The sequence below is a fragment of the Apium graveolens genome, chromosome 10 (assembly GCF_009905375.1).
Source record: "Apium graveolens cultivar Ventura chromosome 10, ASM990537v1, whole genome shotgun sequence".
NCBI lineage: Eukaryota > Viridiplantae > Streptophyta > Magnoliopsida > Apiales > Apiaceae > Apium > Apium graveolens.
This window is the reverse complement of record NC_133656.1, coordinates 88,140,404-88,155,128: the sequence shown is the minus strand read 5'-3', so window position 1 is coordinate 88,155,128 and position 14,725 is coordinate 88,140,404. Positions and strand designations below refer to the sequence as shown.

The 14,725-nt window shown below is 35.1% G+C and overlaps 1 protein-coding gene across 1 annotated transcript; it reads right to left on the bottom strand.

Annotated features, from left to right (window-relative positions):
* Positions 1-3,149: 3,149 nt before the first annotated feature.
* On the bottom strand, positions 3,150-9,913 carry LOC141692886 (ras-related protein RABH1b). Its single transcript, XM_074497837.1, has 6 exons — positions 9,631-9,913; positions 7,890-7,960; positions 6,126-6,214; positions 5,218-5,329; positions 3,886-3,976; positions 3,150-3,499 (listed from the first exon to the last, which is right to left on the bottom strand). The coding sequence occupies exons 1-6, from the start codon at positions 9,745-9,747 to the stop codon at positions 3,359-3,361; spliced, it is 621 nt and encodes a 206-aa protein (XP_074353938.1). The 5' UTR covers positions 9,748-9,913; the 3' UTR covers positions 3,150-3,358.
* Positions 9,914-14,725: the final 4,812 nt, after the last annotated feature.

Sequence of the window (14,725 nt, the reverse complement as noted above, 5' to 3'; positions counted from 1 at the left end):
GTCCTAACGGCCTCTGACACGCGCCGTGCTTGTCTGGTGTGTTGGTTGTTGATAGCTGTCAAAGTCACGTGCCCACGTACCCTTGCTTTGCGGGTTGTGGGATGTGCATGTGCTTGTTAGGAACCCCCTCATGGTGGCTTGAGTCCTGATCCGGATCGGGGTAGGCATTAGGTCCGGGTTCCGGGTTGGATCCGGATCCGGGTCATGGGATGGGCCTGGGTCTGGTCTCTTCATTTGATTGTTCTGGGAGAGTGGGTACTGGCGGAGGGCCTACCAGCTGTACTTTTTCCTGCTCTTGCCATTATCACAATTGTACAAACAACTGACCAAGATTTGAGGCTACAAATGTGGATCGGAGGTTGTTTTTTTTGAATGTTACGAAAAATTTCCAGAATAACAGCAAGCAAACTTTCTGGGTTTTGCTAACAATAATACCAAACAAGAACAGCAGGCTCTTGAACACAAAAGAAAATATGCAAGCTAAAACAGTTCTGGGTTTTAAAATCACCAAGACTATCAAACCACAGGCTTCAAGATTATTAAGATTATCATACCCTAAACAAGCAAAACTTAACAAACAAGAGCGGGCTCACACAAATATGGCCTAAAGCAACAAGCTCACACAAACGTGGCTAAAACGAACATTCATATTCAAGAAAGGGTTTGGTTGTTTATGTTCTTACAGGTTTGAAAGTGGACTCTCTCAAGAGTTTGCTGATGAAGATGAATCCAGGGGCACCGAGACCCAAGGATGGAGCGCCCCTCCTTCTAGCGCCAAATGATAACTCCGGTGAGCGGGCGGCTCCGTCCGACGGCGTTCCTGGATCTTCTGTGCGGGGGTGAGGTGTAACTGCTGGTTGGGCGCCTGCAAAACAACACCGGAAGGAGGGTTTGGCTCCCACGGCGCCTCCGGTGTGAGAATGAGAGCAGGCTTTGGAGAATGAGAAGGTTTATGTAAGTAATGTGAAGGCTACTGTGTGTTTGTGTGTGGATGTGTATGTGTGGTGGCTGCTGTGAGTTTTTGAGTGTATGAGAGAGTGTGAGTGTGCAAGAGTGAATATTTTCCAACCCCTAAACCCTTCAGCCTTGGGGGTATATATAGCCCCAAGGTAGGGTTTAGGGGTAGTTACCTCTAAATCTGGGCCGTTGGATTTTGGGAGCGGAGAACGCCTGGCTTGGGGGGATGGCTTACACGTGTCCAGGGGAGGACCACCTTCAGAGTGTCCTAACGGCCTCTGACACGCGTCGTGCTTGTCTGGTGTGTTGGTTGTTGATAGCTATCAAAGTCACGTGCCCACGTACCCTTGCTTGACGGGTTGTGGGATGTGCATGTGTTTGCTAGGAACCCCCTCATGGTGGCTTGAGTCCTGATCCGGATCCGGGTAGGCATTAGGTCCGGGTTCCGGGTTGGTTCCGGATCCGGGTCATGGGATGGGCCTGGGTCTGGTCTCTCCATTTGATTGTTCTGGGAGAGGGGGGTCTCGGTCCATCGATCGAGCCTGGTATCCTTTAGATCCAGGTTGAATTCTAACCGGGTCTCTTATACCCTATCACCAGGTGCATGTGTTTTTGACGACTAGAAAGAATTGTTATATTGTCTTTTTAAAAACATTGTTTATTTCACTGATACGAGGGGATGCGATTTAAAATTTGATAAACGATCGTAGTTTGAATGAAGAAAATTTTGATATGATCTATTTTGTCATATTTTTGTTCAGTTTTGATAATTTCTGTAAATGTCATGTATTTTTATATTAATGAATTGTTTAGCTGTTTTTTTAAAAAAAAAATTCATAGGCACGGTTAAAATAAATTTTAGGTTAACATTTTATTTTCGAGAGAAGCGGTGAGCTTGGAACAAGATCATACTTAAGTTTGCGGGACAATATTTTGGGGCCAGAAAAATCCATTAACTGAATATGGACATCACTTCAATCAAACGTTCACACTGAATTCATGGTATAGATTTGCTGGCTTTTTCACGAGCATGTTACCCGAGGTACACAAATGAATCCACCACCAAATATTTCAATCATAAGAGTTGGTGTCCAAGTGGAAAGTGATATGATACTAACCTCACTCCACTTCTCGAGTGCTTTTGACCTACTGGTTGAAACCTTTCGCATTGCAAATCATTTCATCATTGTTGCTAGTACATCATAACAGTACCATCTATCTTTATATTACATGCATGTGGGAGTCTTCTCGTAAAACTTTATCTCGTTAAAAATGAACCTTAGTTAATATAGATGGGATTGCTAGTCCGAGGATGAACTCAGAAGATTTACCTGATATTAAAAGAAAATAAATATATGAATATTTTTGTGAAGCGGGCTGTGTTTACCGTTTGTACTTGCAAATTTGCCATTACAATGGTTTTCTCAATACATATGACATTCAATACTCCTCCCTACTCCTTCGTTAAACTACATTTTTAATTTGTTTCGTAAAAATAGTTTACCTTTTAATTACATTTTTGTTTAAGATAATACAATATGAAAAATAATTGGTTCAAACTAGTTGTGAAGCTGAAGTGGAGCGAACAAAAAAGCCCAAATTCGTTTAAAATGTGGTCATTTCCGATTCACATTTGTTGTCAAGACTACAAAGCTTGTTTTAGTTTCACGTTCTAACCTTACAAGTACGAGCAAGTGTAGTGATTACTGAAGTAACATATTTAGGTCCATATAATATATGTTAAAATGCTGATTTATGTCATGATTACATATTTCGAAAATCGTAACTATTCAGTTGTTGAGGTACCGAATTGCAACTTATCGGGAATCAGTCAAATCGAACAATTTTTTTTAATCAATTTTTGAACGATTTATTGACAATTTTTGAAAAATCGGCCGATTTTTCTAACCCTATTTTGCGGACATAATTCCATATAGTTTGAAAGACGAAGGGAACATAAACATATATTTACGTATTAAGAAAATTCATCTAAAGATAGATCAAACTTAAAACATAATACACTAAACAAATTAGATCTTCCACTATAGCAATTCAGCATTTAGCACAAATAGTCAGACCCTGGAAAAATGCAACTGCAACCAATTCCCAGAACATAACATGACATTTAAAACTTGTGCAAAATTGGTCACAATTGAGCATATTTATTTCCCCACTCACTCATCTGGCAGACAAGAATAAACATTCAAACTATATTTCAAACAAAATTTCTCAAAAAAGTTCCAAAACAATCAAACATAAAATAGATTCAACCTACCATTACTTAAAATGTTTATGTTCTATGTCATAAAGCCTCAATATTCTGAAATTACACAAACATGCACAAAGATTGCAAAAAAAGAAAAGGAACCGGCATGTAATGGAAGCCTACTGTCCAAAGCTATCAGCAGTAACATCCTCCTGATTCTTGTGCCTGAGACGAATTTGCGTTTGACTTAAGATTAACGTCAACCATATCTTCTTGCTTTGCAGAAGATAGTGTTTCCATTCCTGGTAAGGCTGCAGCAATCTTTCGAAATAGTGCCTGTATATATCATCATATCATGTCCCAGTTCATCAAACAAAGTATCAACATACATTACAGACAAAACATCAGAAGAAATAGCAAATCCATTAGAATTAACTTTACAGTTGTCTTACAGTTACAGATGAGAGACTAGAGCATCCGGTTATTATTTCATTTTTTTAATTATTTAATTGACACAAACCACTTTGCTTCCCCGAAGGGTGAACCCTTAGCCACTTCCATTAAGGCACGAGCCATTTGGTAGACACCAAGCTTTTCATTTTTAGAAAAAGTTAGGATTACTATGGACAAATAGGAACGAAGTCTGGAGCACATTTGCGCCACCAAGCTTTTTAATGTTCAGAATAGTTGTGCAATTACAGATTATTAAGCTGGAAATTTACCTTAATATTGAATCCCGCTTTGGCACTGGTTTCAATAAACATAACATTTTGGTCACCAGCTTTAGCTTCTGCTTCCTCTATTGAGACTTGTCTGTAAATAGCCACAACATGCCCATGTTTAATCTTGAAACACAGTTGAATAAAGACTATAATTTTCACATTATAAAGGCCATAAAAAAATCGACATTTACTTTTTATAAAGCATTTGTATATACTGACATACAAAGGATTACTTGAACAGATCTAGAGAAGTATAATTCACCGGAAACAATTCTAGCGATAGTATGCAATTTTTCTGTATTTATATGCTTCCAGAATCAAAGTATCTTCAAACCGAATATTAATAACAAGTATGAGAATTTTGTAATATTACACAAACCACTTGTAGAGTGTAGAGTACAATTAAGACAGATGTATACTGCAGATAACAGAGTTGGTTTACATACCAACTAAATCCACATATGATGAACATGCTTTATAGTCGTTACAGTTTTTTCTTGCTAAATTATAGTCATTGCAGTTTTAACAGACTGAAGATGTGATTATTTGCAAATGTATTTTGTCATTTGTACTATCTAGTTCTTTGAAAGTATACCCTTAACCTACACCAAACTTGAGTAATAGCTACGTATACTTTCTGTTGAATATATAGAACAAGATCCGATCAAGGCCACCTCCTAATGACTTAATATATTGGGAGAGTTGGTTACTTAATATGGTACCCAGTAAAGGGATGGGACTCTGGTTCGAGTCTCCCTCCCCGATTCTTTAAATTCAATTGTTTGCTTGTCCTGTTTTTCTGTCTTGATGTGCACTCACACGAGCAAAGGGGAGTGTTAAAATAGTATAAACTCAAAATGAAGGCCTTCTCCTCGTTACCTTGAGATTTTGAAAGACTGCTGGGTTACTAAACACTTTCTAACAATGAGTACTTACTACTACAAAAATAAATTTTGTAACATAGTAATCGCTTTGAAGAACAAGAAGAGTCCTAGCAAAAGAAATGCCACCTCTCAGATGGCAATCATTATTTGAAACAACAAAGAGACCTCCAACATCACTAAACCCAACAAATATTCACACCTAATTAAACAACAGAAGACAAACAAAATCTATCTGATATTAAGTATTACTAAACATGTAAACAACTTGATTTTAGGGTTATCAAATTGGTTGTTCAAAATTAGCTATGCGATATATATATCAACACTGTTATTACTGAAACATGAATCCATTCGTACTCTGTTAGTAAGATTCTTTTTTAATTTTTTGTATATATTGTCTATATCTTCTGGTAGCTTGAAGTATATAAATACTACATATAATCAGTACCTCTTATCCACAAGGTCAGTTTTATTACCAACAAGGACTATAATGACATCACTGCCTCGCTCACTACGAACCTCCTCAATCCATTTTACAGTGTTCAGGAATGACTGCCTACCTGATACAATTAAGGAACTTTATCAGTTATAAAATAACAAATAGAAAGTATACACAATTTATATCAAGTCATGTACATTGTAGATGAATCATGCCATACAAATTAAGTTGTGTAATTAAGATTTATATGTTAATATATCCATGGTTTGACAATTAATATTTTCTGATAATAAATATTGATGTTATTTTCTCCATCATATACATGTACTTTATGAGTGACTCGCAATGTTCTAAAAATTAAACAATGAAGGGAGATTTCTAGATAGCAAACAGATTGCTGAGAGGCATACATTATTCATGGAATCAATCATGAAAAGACATCAAGTCAGACCAAGCAGGTTTTAGAACATGTGCGTTTTCCTTATCTAATCGGAAAAAATTAGAGGTAGAATCAATCCCAAGTATGAAAATGAAAGATATCTACTAGTTTCTGTTCATGAACTTCGTTTGGCGCAGTTTATGAGTAGGGTAGAGTTTGAGATCTTTGAAGATGGTTCTGTATCACAGTTTGGCAGAGGAAAATTAAGAGACCCTCAGGGTATCGACAATACAGGACAAGGTGGGGAAATAACTGGTGTCTTTGTCTTAATCTCTGGAAACTATGTTAATAGACAATAACACTGCATATAGTGAGTCGCATGACAGGTCAAAACTTTGGGGCTTAGACGGGCATCTCCTGCTGCCTATGCAGCAGTTGAGAAACAGACAACTTATGGGATATTAAAACAATAGTAAATTACACTATAAAATTATGCATGTTTGAATATGCAGGAGAAGGAAAAATACAAATTGCATACTTGCAACATCATATACAACGACCGCAACAGAGGAGTCCCTAATGTAGCTTGGAATGAGACTCCTGAACCTTTCCTGTCCTGCTGTGTCCCTGTAGGTGAATACAAAAGTTTACCATTGAAGCATCATCATACCAATAATAGCAATCCATCATAAGGTTATGGAGCACGTGGCCTAAAAGATGCTTATGGACACACAAACGCACACACACACACATACATCCATACACAAACTGATTACACATAATATATCTTCCATAGTTTGCTTATACTTAAGTTGTCATTTTTCAACCTATATTACATAATATCTTCACATAATATTTTTAAATTTCCTTATGCCATATATACTTTTAAGCACTTTGTCAAACAGAAAAAAAAAAGTGGATAAAACTGTAGACTGTATCTTCACCCAAGGGCAAGGAACTAACAAGCTGATAAGTGATAACCAATAATTTCCCCAAAATGAATATTAAGGGAAAATTTTAATATCTCCTAGATTACTAATTGAAGTTCAAGTATGACTTTATTAACATTCATAACAGACGTTCAGGATACTTGATTACTTCTAGTCTCATCCGTAAATTCATCATAAGGTTTGGGATATTTCCAAAGTAAGAAACAAGAAAACAACTACCAATAAATATAAGTACCTGTAGCATCCTATCATCATTCATGAAATCTGGTGTTATATAACTGTTTTATTATTTAAAAAAAAAAGTTGCTGTCAAAAACAAGCTATATTAACTTCCCAGTTTGGGAAAAAAAGTTTCAGCGATTTGTACCTCTATTACTTTTTAGTATCTACATGTACTGTACTAATGTACACCATAATAACATGAGACAGAGACACCAACTAAATTCCATACAACTCAAGCCACTTTTAGAACCCTTAGCTAGTCTCAAAATTGAAGGAACTCAGAAGACATCCGCATCGGAGATCGACCGACATCACAACTCGTTACCTCAAACACATGATTACATATATATCCAGATAAAGACAACAACCTTATGCTACAAAACTGAAACCAGTTTCAGGACCCTTATCTGGTCCGGTCCCAAGATAATGGAGAATTTGCATTTATATTGTGCAACCCAAATGACACCCCATCAAAGATTTATCCACACCACAAGTCAAACACATCGTTACATGTATAGAGATCTATATTTCTACTCTCAAGCTAGCTAGATTCTCCAGTAAATAGGATGTTACCACTTACCAATAGATTTTCATCTTATCTAGAAGTTACCACTAATATCAAATATTCACTAATTTCCAGGCCGATGTGGTATAACTTTAAACTTGATCTTTGCATTTGGAAGGACACAATGCATAACCTACATTTCTTAAAGTCAAAAGTCCAAACCCAAGAAGGCTGATCATAGTTTTCAATTTTGTAACCATTTTCAACATTATTTTAAAATTATCTATCAAATCTAAATTCTACCTTACACTCTATTTATAAAGCAACCGACACTTCTTACTTCAAATCAAACAACAAGCAACTATCAAGTGACATTCTAAAACTCAAATTAGATTGAATAGAAACATAAAATCTCTTAGAAATTAAGGCGCTGAAAAGGAATAGATGATTCTCAACTAGACGTCGATGGAAATATTGAATAAGTCTACGAAGATATTTTATAAAGGCTTTAATAAGATAAATATGATTAGAATTTAGAACTCCCATTTCCTCAGTAAGGGCATATCCAATTAAAATAAATTAGAACAGCACTAAGCAGTGCCCAATACCAACTGCATAGTCTTACCAGAGTTGCAGGCGAACAGTTCGATCCTCGAGGTACATAGTTTTGGACAGAAAGTCAATGCCAATTGTAGCCTAGAAAGAGTATTTATGATAAACTGGGTCAGGATAATCAACAATAGAGGGACATTAATTATGTCAGTATGGCATATATTGAGCACCAAGTAGAACATATACAAATTGAGCAAGATTAGAACATTCAAGTTGTAGAACATTTGTTGAATGAAGTTTTCCATACAAACCAATATCCAAATTACTTGCAAGTTGCAACACGAAAGTAAATTATTATACTTGCTATAAAATGATGGATGACCCTACTTTAAACAAAAAAATCAGCAACTGTGTGTAAGGTATAACATAATAGCGGTAGATGATTTTCTTACAACAAGTTGTATCATGTACGGACCAAGTCAGATACTTAAATTCATATGAACAATAATCTACAAACAATTTTGCTAACAAGTGCCAATATAATAATCTCATAGAACAGTTAATGGTCCAACGCATGAAGGTCCTCTACAACTCAGCTATTCTTGACTAACTACAGTTATCCACTTTAACTGTTTAAAGTCTCTATTTAGACTGGATTGGAAAACTTAAACGCTGGAAGATCATTAAACCTCACAGTACAGCTTAGATAAAACAATGGTCACAAAAATCAATATTTCAAACCTTAAAGGTAAAATTAAAATCTTCGCAGAACATTAGTCGCATTAAGGAATAAGTACAATTAGTCCTATAAGAAATTGTTCTCCATCGAAAAGGGACCGAAAGAAAAAAAAAACTGGTGAACAAAACAATGGCTCCGGATCCGGTCCTTGAAATTTCCACTAATGCTTTTCAAATGAAATAAAAAATTCAAACATAATTTTCTTGTTATGTATCTGGTACATCCAATTGCCATATTAATCATTAACAAAATAAACTCGATAATTTAAGGCCCTTGATATATCATCATATTTTTCTCGATTAAACGTAACACTTCAGTTGTCGAGGCTATTAAAATATTGAGATGTTACTCTATGTATCCGATACATCCGATCACCAAATTGATCATTAACAAAATAAACTCGATAATCTACAACCTCAACATTATCATATTTTTCTCGTCTAAACATCACATTTATGGTCTATATAGAGTAAATGATGGAGGTATTACTCTATATATAAAATATATCCATTCAACACATTGATCATCAATGGTATAAACTCAATAATTTTTAGACCTTGACATATAAGAGTATTTCTCTTGTCTACCCATTACAGTTCCGTTATCAAGGCAAATAAAATAGGACTTACTCTATAAAATCAACTCTATATTTTTTTGATATATCCATTTAAGTTTCAACACATTGATCATCAATAGGAAAACTCAATAATTTTAAAACCTTAACATATGATCGTATTTTTCTAGTCTAAGCATTACAGTTCCATTATCAAGGAAAAATAATTTACGAAGGCATTACTCTATATACAAAAAATCATCTCTATATATATAATATATATATTCAACACATTGATCATCAACCGTATAAACTAGATAATTTTAAAACCTTGACACGTGATCCTATATTTCTCCAGTTCCGTTATCGATTTATCGAGGCGTTACTCTATACACAAGCAATTATTTAAACAGAAAAACACATCAGATCAGTATCATACAGCTCCAAAACAACAAAAAAAGACATATTAATACAAATCACACATTCAAATACACAAATAATAGTCAAAATTTTAGCAATTACCTGATAAGTGTTATCAAACTTATCGTACATGAATCGAGTGATGATACTTGTTTTACCAACAGATTGATCGCCCAAAAACACAAGTTTATACTTGGCTAAAGCCGAAACAGGCGCCATTGATCAAATCGAGGTAGAATTAGGGCTTAATTGGCCGGATCAACGACGATTCTCCGACGGCAATTGAGAAGATCTGGCCGGAAAACGATCGGAGATTTGAAAAGTCGGGGGAGAAGAGGTGTGTATGATCTGTTATATATGCAGAGAGAAAATGTCTCGCAGCTCCCACAAACAAACAAATAGGGGCGAGTATTCGGTAATTCGGGAACCGAACCGAAATATTATTAGGTAACCGAATACCGAATAAGGAGGAAAATCATAACCGATTAGTGAACCGAAATAATTTTGGTTATTTACCGAACCGAATTAATTATTTCGGTTAAAACTGAAAACCGAATTAAAAAACCGAATTACAAGAAAATTGAATTTTAAGATAAGAATTTTGCTATTTTTATTGAACAATTAATGATCTGCTTCTCCATGTTAACGGAAATTAAACCTTGACAATTATCGTTTTTCAAAATATGTAGGAAAAAGGAGATGAAAATATCATCACTAGCAAAATAGCGGATAGATAACTCATAATTGAACTTAAAAAAAAAAAGACCTGGGTTAGCAAAATAGGAAAAATAATAAAATATAATACATATATTTATATATTTATATATTTATAAATATATAAATATATATTATAATATATATATTTCGGTAATTTCGGTAATTCGGTTATTTCGGTAAAAAAACCGAAATACCGAATAACACAAAATATCATAACCGAATTAAAAACCGAATTATTTCGGTTCGGTAACCGAACCGAATTATTTCGGTAATTTCGGTTCGGTATTCGGTTAACCGAACCAAATGCTCAGCCCTACAAACAAAAACACTTTAACCGAGGAATAAAAATTAAATACTCCCTATTTGTTTTGAGGAAATCTTAAAATAAAATATTAAAATTATTTATTTTTATATTTTGGTCATTATTTCAGTTTGTCGGTCTTCCTTCTGCTATCTTTACTAGTTTAAAACCCGTGCGATACACGAATGACACATATTTTTTTTAATATTATATATATTTTTTTAAAATATATTGAATTCAATTCTTAATTTTGTTCATTTAAACCTTTAAATGACATGCTTCATGAAAAATATATTAGTAGACATATATGTTTATAACTTTTTAGAACATTTAAACTTATTTAAAGTGATAGCGTTAGTAAGGGTGTTAGATATATTTGATAATGTCATGGCTAATATGTTTTATGTTTAGATTTCAGATCTTATTTGAACAGAACAAATCAGTACTTAACTGATCAGTACTTATACTGGAAGTCAGAACTTAAGGGATATCAGTACTTATGTTATCAGGAGATAGATATCAGAACTTAAGTGCTGAAGGACGATCAGATAAGGACAGTAGCTGATTAAAGTTAAGAAGATCAAGATAAACATAAGAAGAGATATGCATGAAGAAGGAATTCCGTGAAGAATGGAATACTTGGAATAGAAGATATCTGATTGATATATTTTAGGAAGCAGAATTATATTCCATATCAATTAGCGAATATCTTGTAACTGTGTAGTATATAAACACAGAAATAGAGTTTACACTATAAGTGTTATCATTATCGAGAATATTATTTAATATAACTCTAGAAGCTCTCGTGATATTTTGTTCATCACTGAGAGATAACAGTTCCAGATTGTAACAGAGTTTATTGTTTAAATAAAGTTTGTTTTCTGTTACATAAGTTCTTGAAGTTTGATTTGATTGTAATAAACACTGTATTCACCCCCTCTACAGTGAAAGTGTGACCTAACAAGTGGTATCAGAGCTATCTGTTAACACACATACAGTTAAAGATCCAAACACAATCATGTCTGACACAGAAACTCCAACTAAGCCTACCAAAACTGAGGAATCATCAAAGACATCAATTCAGAGTCGATATGAGACTATCAGAGTTCCCATATTGAGACCATCTGAATATCCCATATGGAAGGTAAGGATGACCATATTTCTGGAAGCAACAGATCCAGAATACCTTGATAGAATCAGGGAAGGGCCTCACAAACCTACCAAGCTCGCTGTTGTAGTTCCAGGTGAAGCAGCAATGACCGTACCAAAGGAAAAGAATGATTACACTGCTGAAGATATAGCATCTATTGCTAAGGATGCCAAGGTACGTCACTTATTGCATAGTGCCATTGATAATGTAATGTCAAACAGGGTAATCAACTGCAAGACTGCTAAGGAGATATGGGATGCACTGGAGACAAGGTGTCAAGGAACTGAAACAGTTAAGAAGAACAGGAAGACAATACTCACTCAAGAGTATGAACACTTTGACTCTAGGACTAATGAGTCATTGACTGATGTATATGAAAGATTTGTCAGACTCTTGAATGACTTGTCATTGGTTAATAAGGAGTATGATCTTGAAGATACAAACCTCAAATTCCTGTTAGCTCTTCCTGAATGTTGGGATTTGAAGGCAACAACAATAAGAGACAACTACAATCTTGATGAAACAACTCTTGATGAAATCTATGGAATGCTCAAGACTCATGAACTTGAGATGGAACAAAGAAGCAAGAGGAAAGGAGGAAAGTCAAGAACTGTTGCTCTCAAGGCTGAAGAGGAATCCCCCAAACCATCTTCCTCAAAGAAAGATAAGGGTAAAGCTCTTATCATAAAATCTGATACTGAGTCATCAAGTTCTGAGAGTGATGATGACTCAGATTCTGAAAGCTTGCCTGAAACTGATGCTGATGAGGAGATGATGAAGCTGTGTGCTCTTATGGTGAAAGGAATCACAAAGATTGCATACAAGAAGTTCAGGAAGGGAAAGAAGTTTTCCAGGAAAGGCATAAGTTCTGATAAGAAGAATTTCAGAAGATCTGAAGGAAAAGGAGGAAAGTCTGACAGAGGAGATTACGCTAATGTTAAATGTTATAATTGTGGTGAGAAAGGCCACATATCTCCTGAGTGCAAGAAGACCAAGAATGACAAAGGCAAAGCTCTTGTCACAAAGCAGAAAAGCTGGACAGACACCTCAGACTCTGAAAGTGAGGAGAACTATGCATTGATGGCAAATGCTGATAAATCAAGTTCTGAGAGCAGTTCTGAAGCTGCTGAAACAAAGGTACCTCAGACTACTTATGCTTTTCATACTGATGATATTAATGAGTTGAGAAGATATCTTAAAACCATGTTTGTCAGTTATAGAGATCAAACTTTAACATGTGAAAGATTAACTTCTGAAAATCTTGCTTTTAAGAAAAGAAATAATTTCTTAGAAAAAGAGTTAGTCATGTTTCATCAAACTCAGAAGGATAGAGATGATGCTTTTTATGTTAGGGATGAAGTGCTAAAAATGAATGAATCTCTAAAAACTGAGTTAGAAAAGGAGAGAGAGATTATCAGAACTTGGACTAACTCTGGCAAAACAACTCAAAATTTGCTAAGCAGTGGAAACTGGAAAGAGGGCTTAGGTTATGGAGAAAATAATGAAAAAGGAACTGAAGAAATTAAGCCTGTTGATAAGCAAAAGCCGAAGTTAAAACCTGTTAAGTTTGTAACTGAAAAATCCGAAACTGAGAAATCAGAAGTTAAAAAGGAATTAGCTTCTGACAAACTAAAACAGGAAAAGACAGCTGAAGTTAACATAGGCTTAATGACAAAGAAGCAGCTTAAGCATAAGCTGAAAGATGTTAAGAATGCAAACAAGGTAAAATCACCTAGGAAAAACAGGAATGGAAAGGAAGGTGTGAATAAAAGCAATAACTATAAATCTGTTCCTGATGCTCCTAGGAAAGCATGTCATAACTGTGGAAGTTCTAACCATCTGGCTTCTTTTTGCAGGAAGAATAAGAATATTAACTCCTTATCTACAAAGTCAGGAGTTAAGAGTCAGTCTGTTAGATACAAACCACAAAATCCTTGTTTTCATTGTGGTAGTTTATGGCATTCCATTTATACTTGTAAGGAATATCATAGTTTGTACTATGATTATTATCAAATAAAACCTTCTTTAAAGAAAGTTTCTGTTGTTCCTTCTAGTATAAGTTCTGATAAGAAAACTGTTAACATAAAATCTGATGTTAAATCCGCTGCAAATGTTAACAAACCTAAAAAGGCCAAAGGATCCAAGCAAGTCTGGGTCCTTAAAACTAATAATTAGTGGTCTTTTTGATTGCAGGGCAACAGGAAAAATATTTTAGTTCTGGACAGTGGATGTTCAGGACACATGACTGGAAATAAGGCCCTGCTATCAGACTTTGTGGAGAAAGCTGGCCCAAGTGTTTCTTATGGAGATGGCAACATTGGAAAAACTTTGGGATATGGCAATATCAATCTTGGGAATGTCATCATTAAAGATGTAGCTCTGGTCTCAGGACTTAAACACAACTTACTGAGTATAAGTCAAATCTGTGACAGAGGTTATCATGTTGATTTCTTTGCAGAACATTGTGAAATAGTTAGTAAATCTAAAGGAAAAATTGTTCTGAAGGGATTCAGGCGTGGTAACATTTATGAAGCTAAGCTTTCAACAAGTTCTGATGGTTCTGCAATCTGTTTAGTGAGTAGAGCCTCAACTGAAGAAAGCTGGAATTGGCACAAGAAACTCTCTCATTTAAACTTCAACAAGATAAATGAACTGATCAAGAAAGATCTTGTGAGAGGACTGCCAAAATCAGTGTTTGTTCCTGATGGTCTTTGTGACTCATGTCAGAAGGCTAAACAAAGAAAATCTTCGTTCAAGAGCAAGACTGAATCATCAATTCTTGAGCCTTATTATCTACTTCATGTTGATCTATTTGGTCCAGTGAATGTCATGTCTATTGCAAAGAAGAAATATGCGTTGGTCATAGTAGATGAGTTCACCAGATACACATGGGTGTATTTCTTGCACACAAAAAGTGAAACTGCATCTATCCTGATTGATCATGTCAAACATCTGGATAAATTGATCAAAGATTCTGTGAAAATTTTGAGGAGTGATAATGGCACAGAATTCAAGAATTTGATAATGGA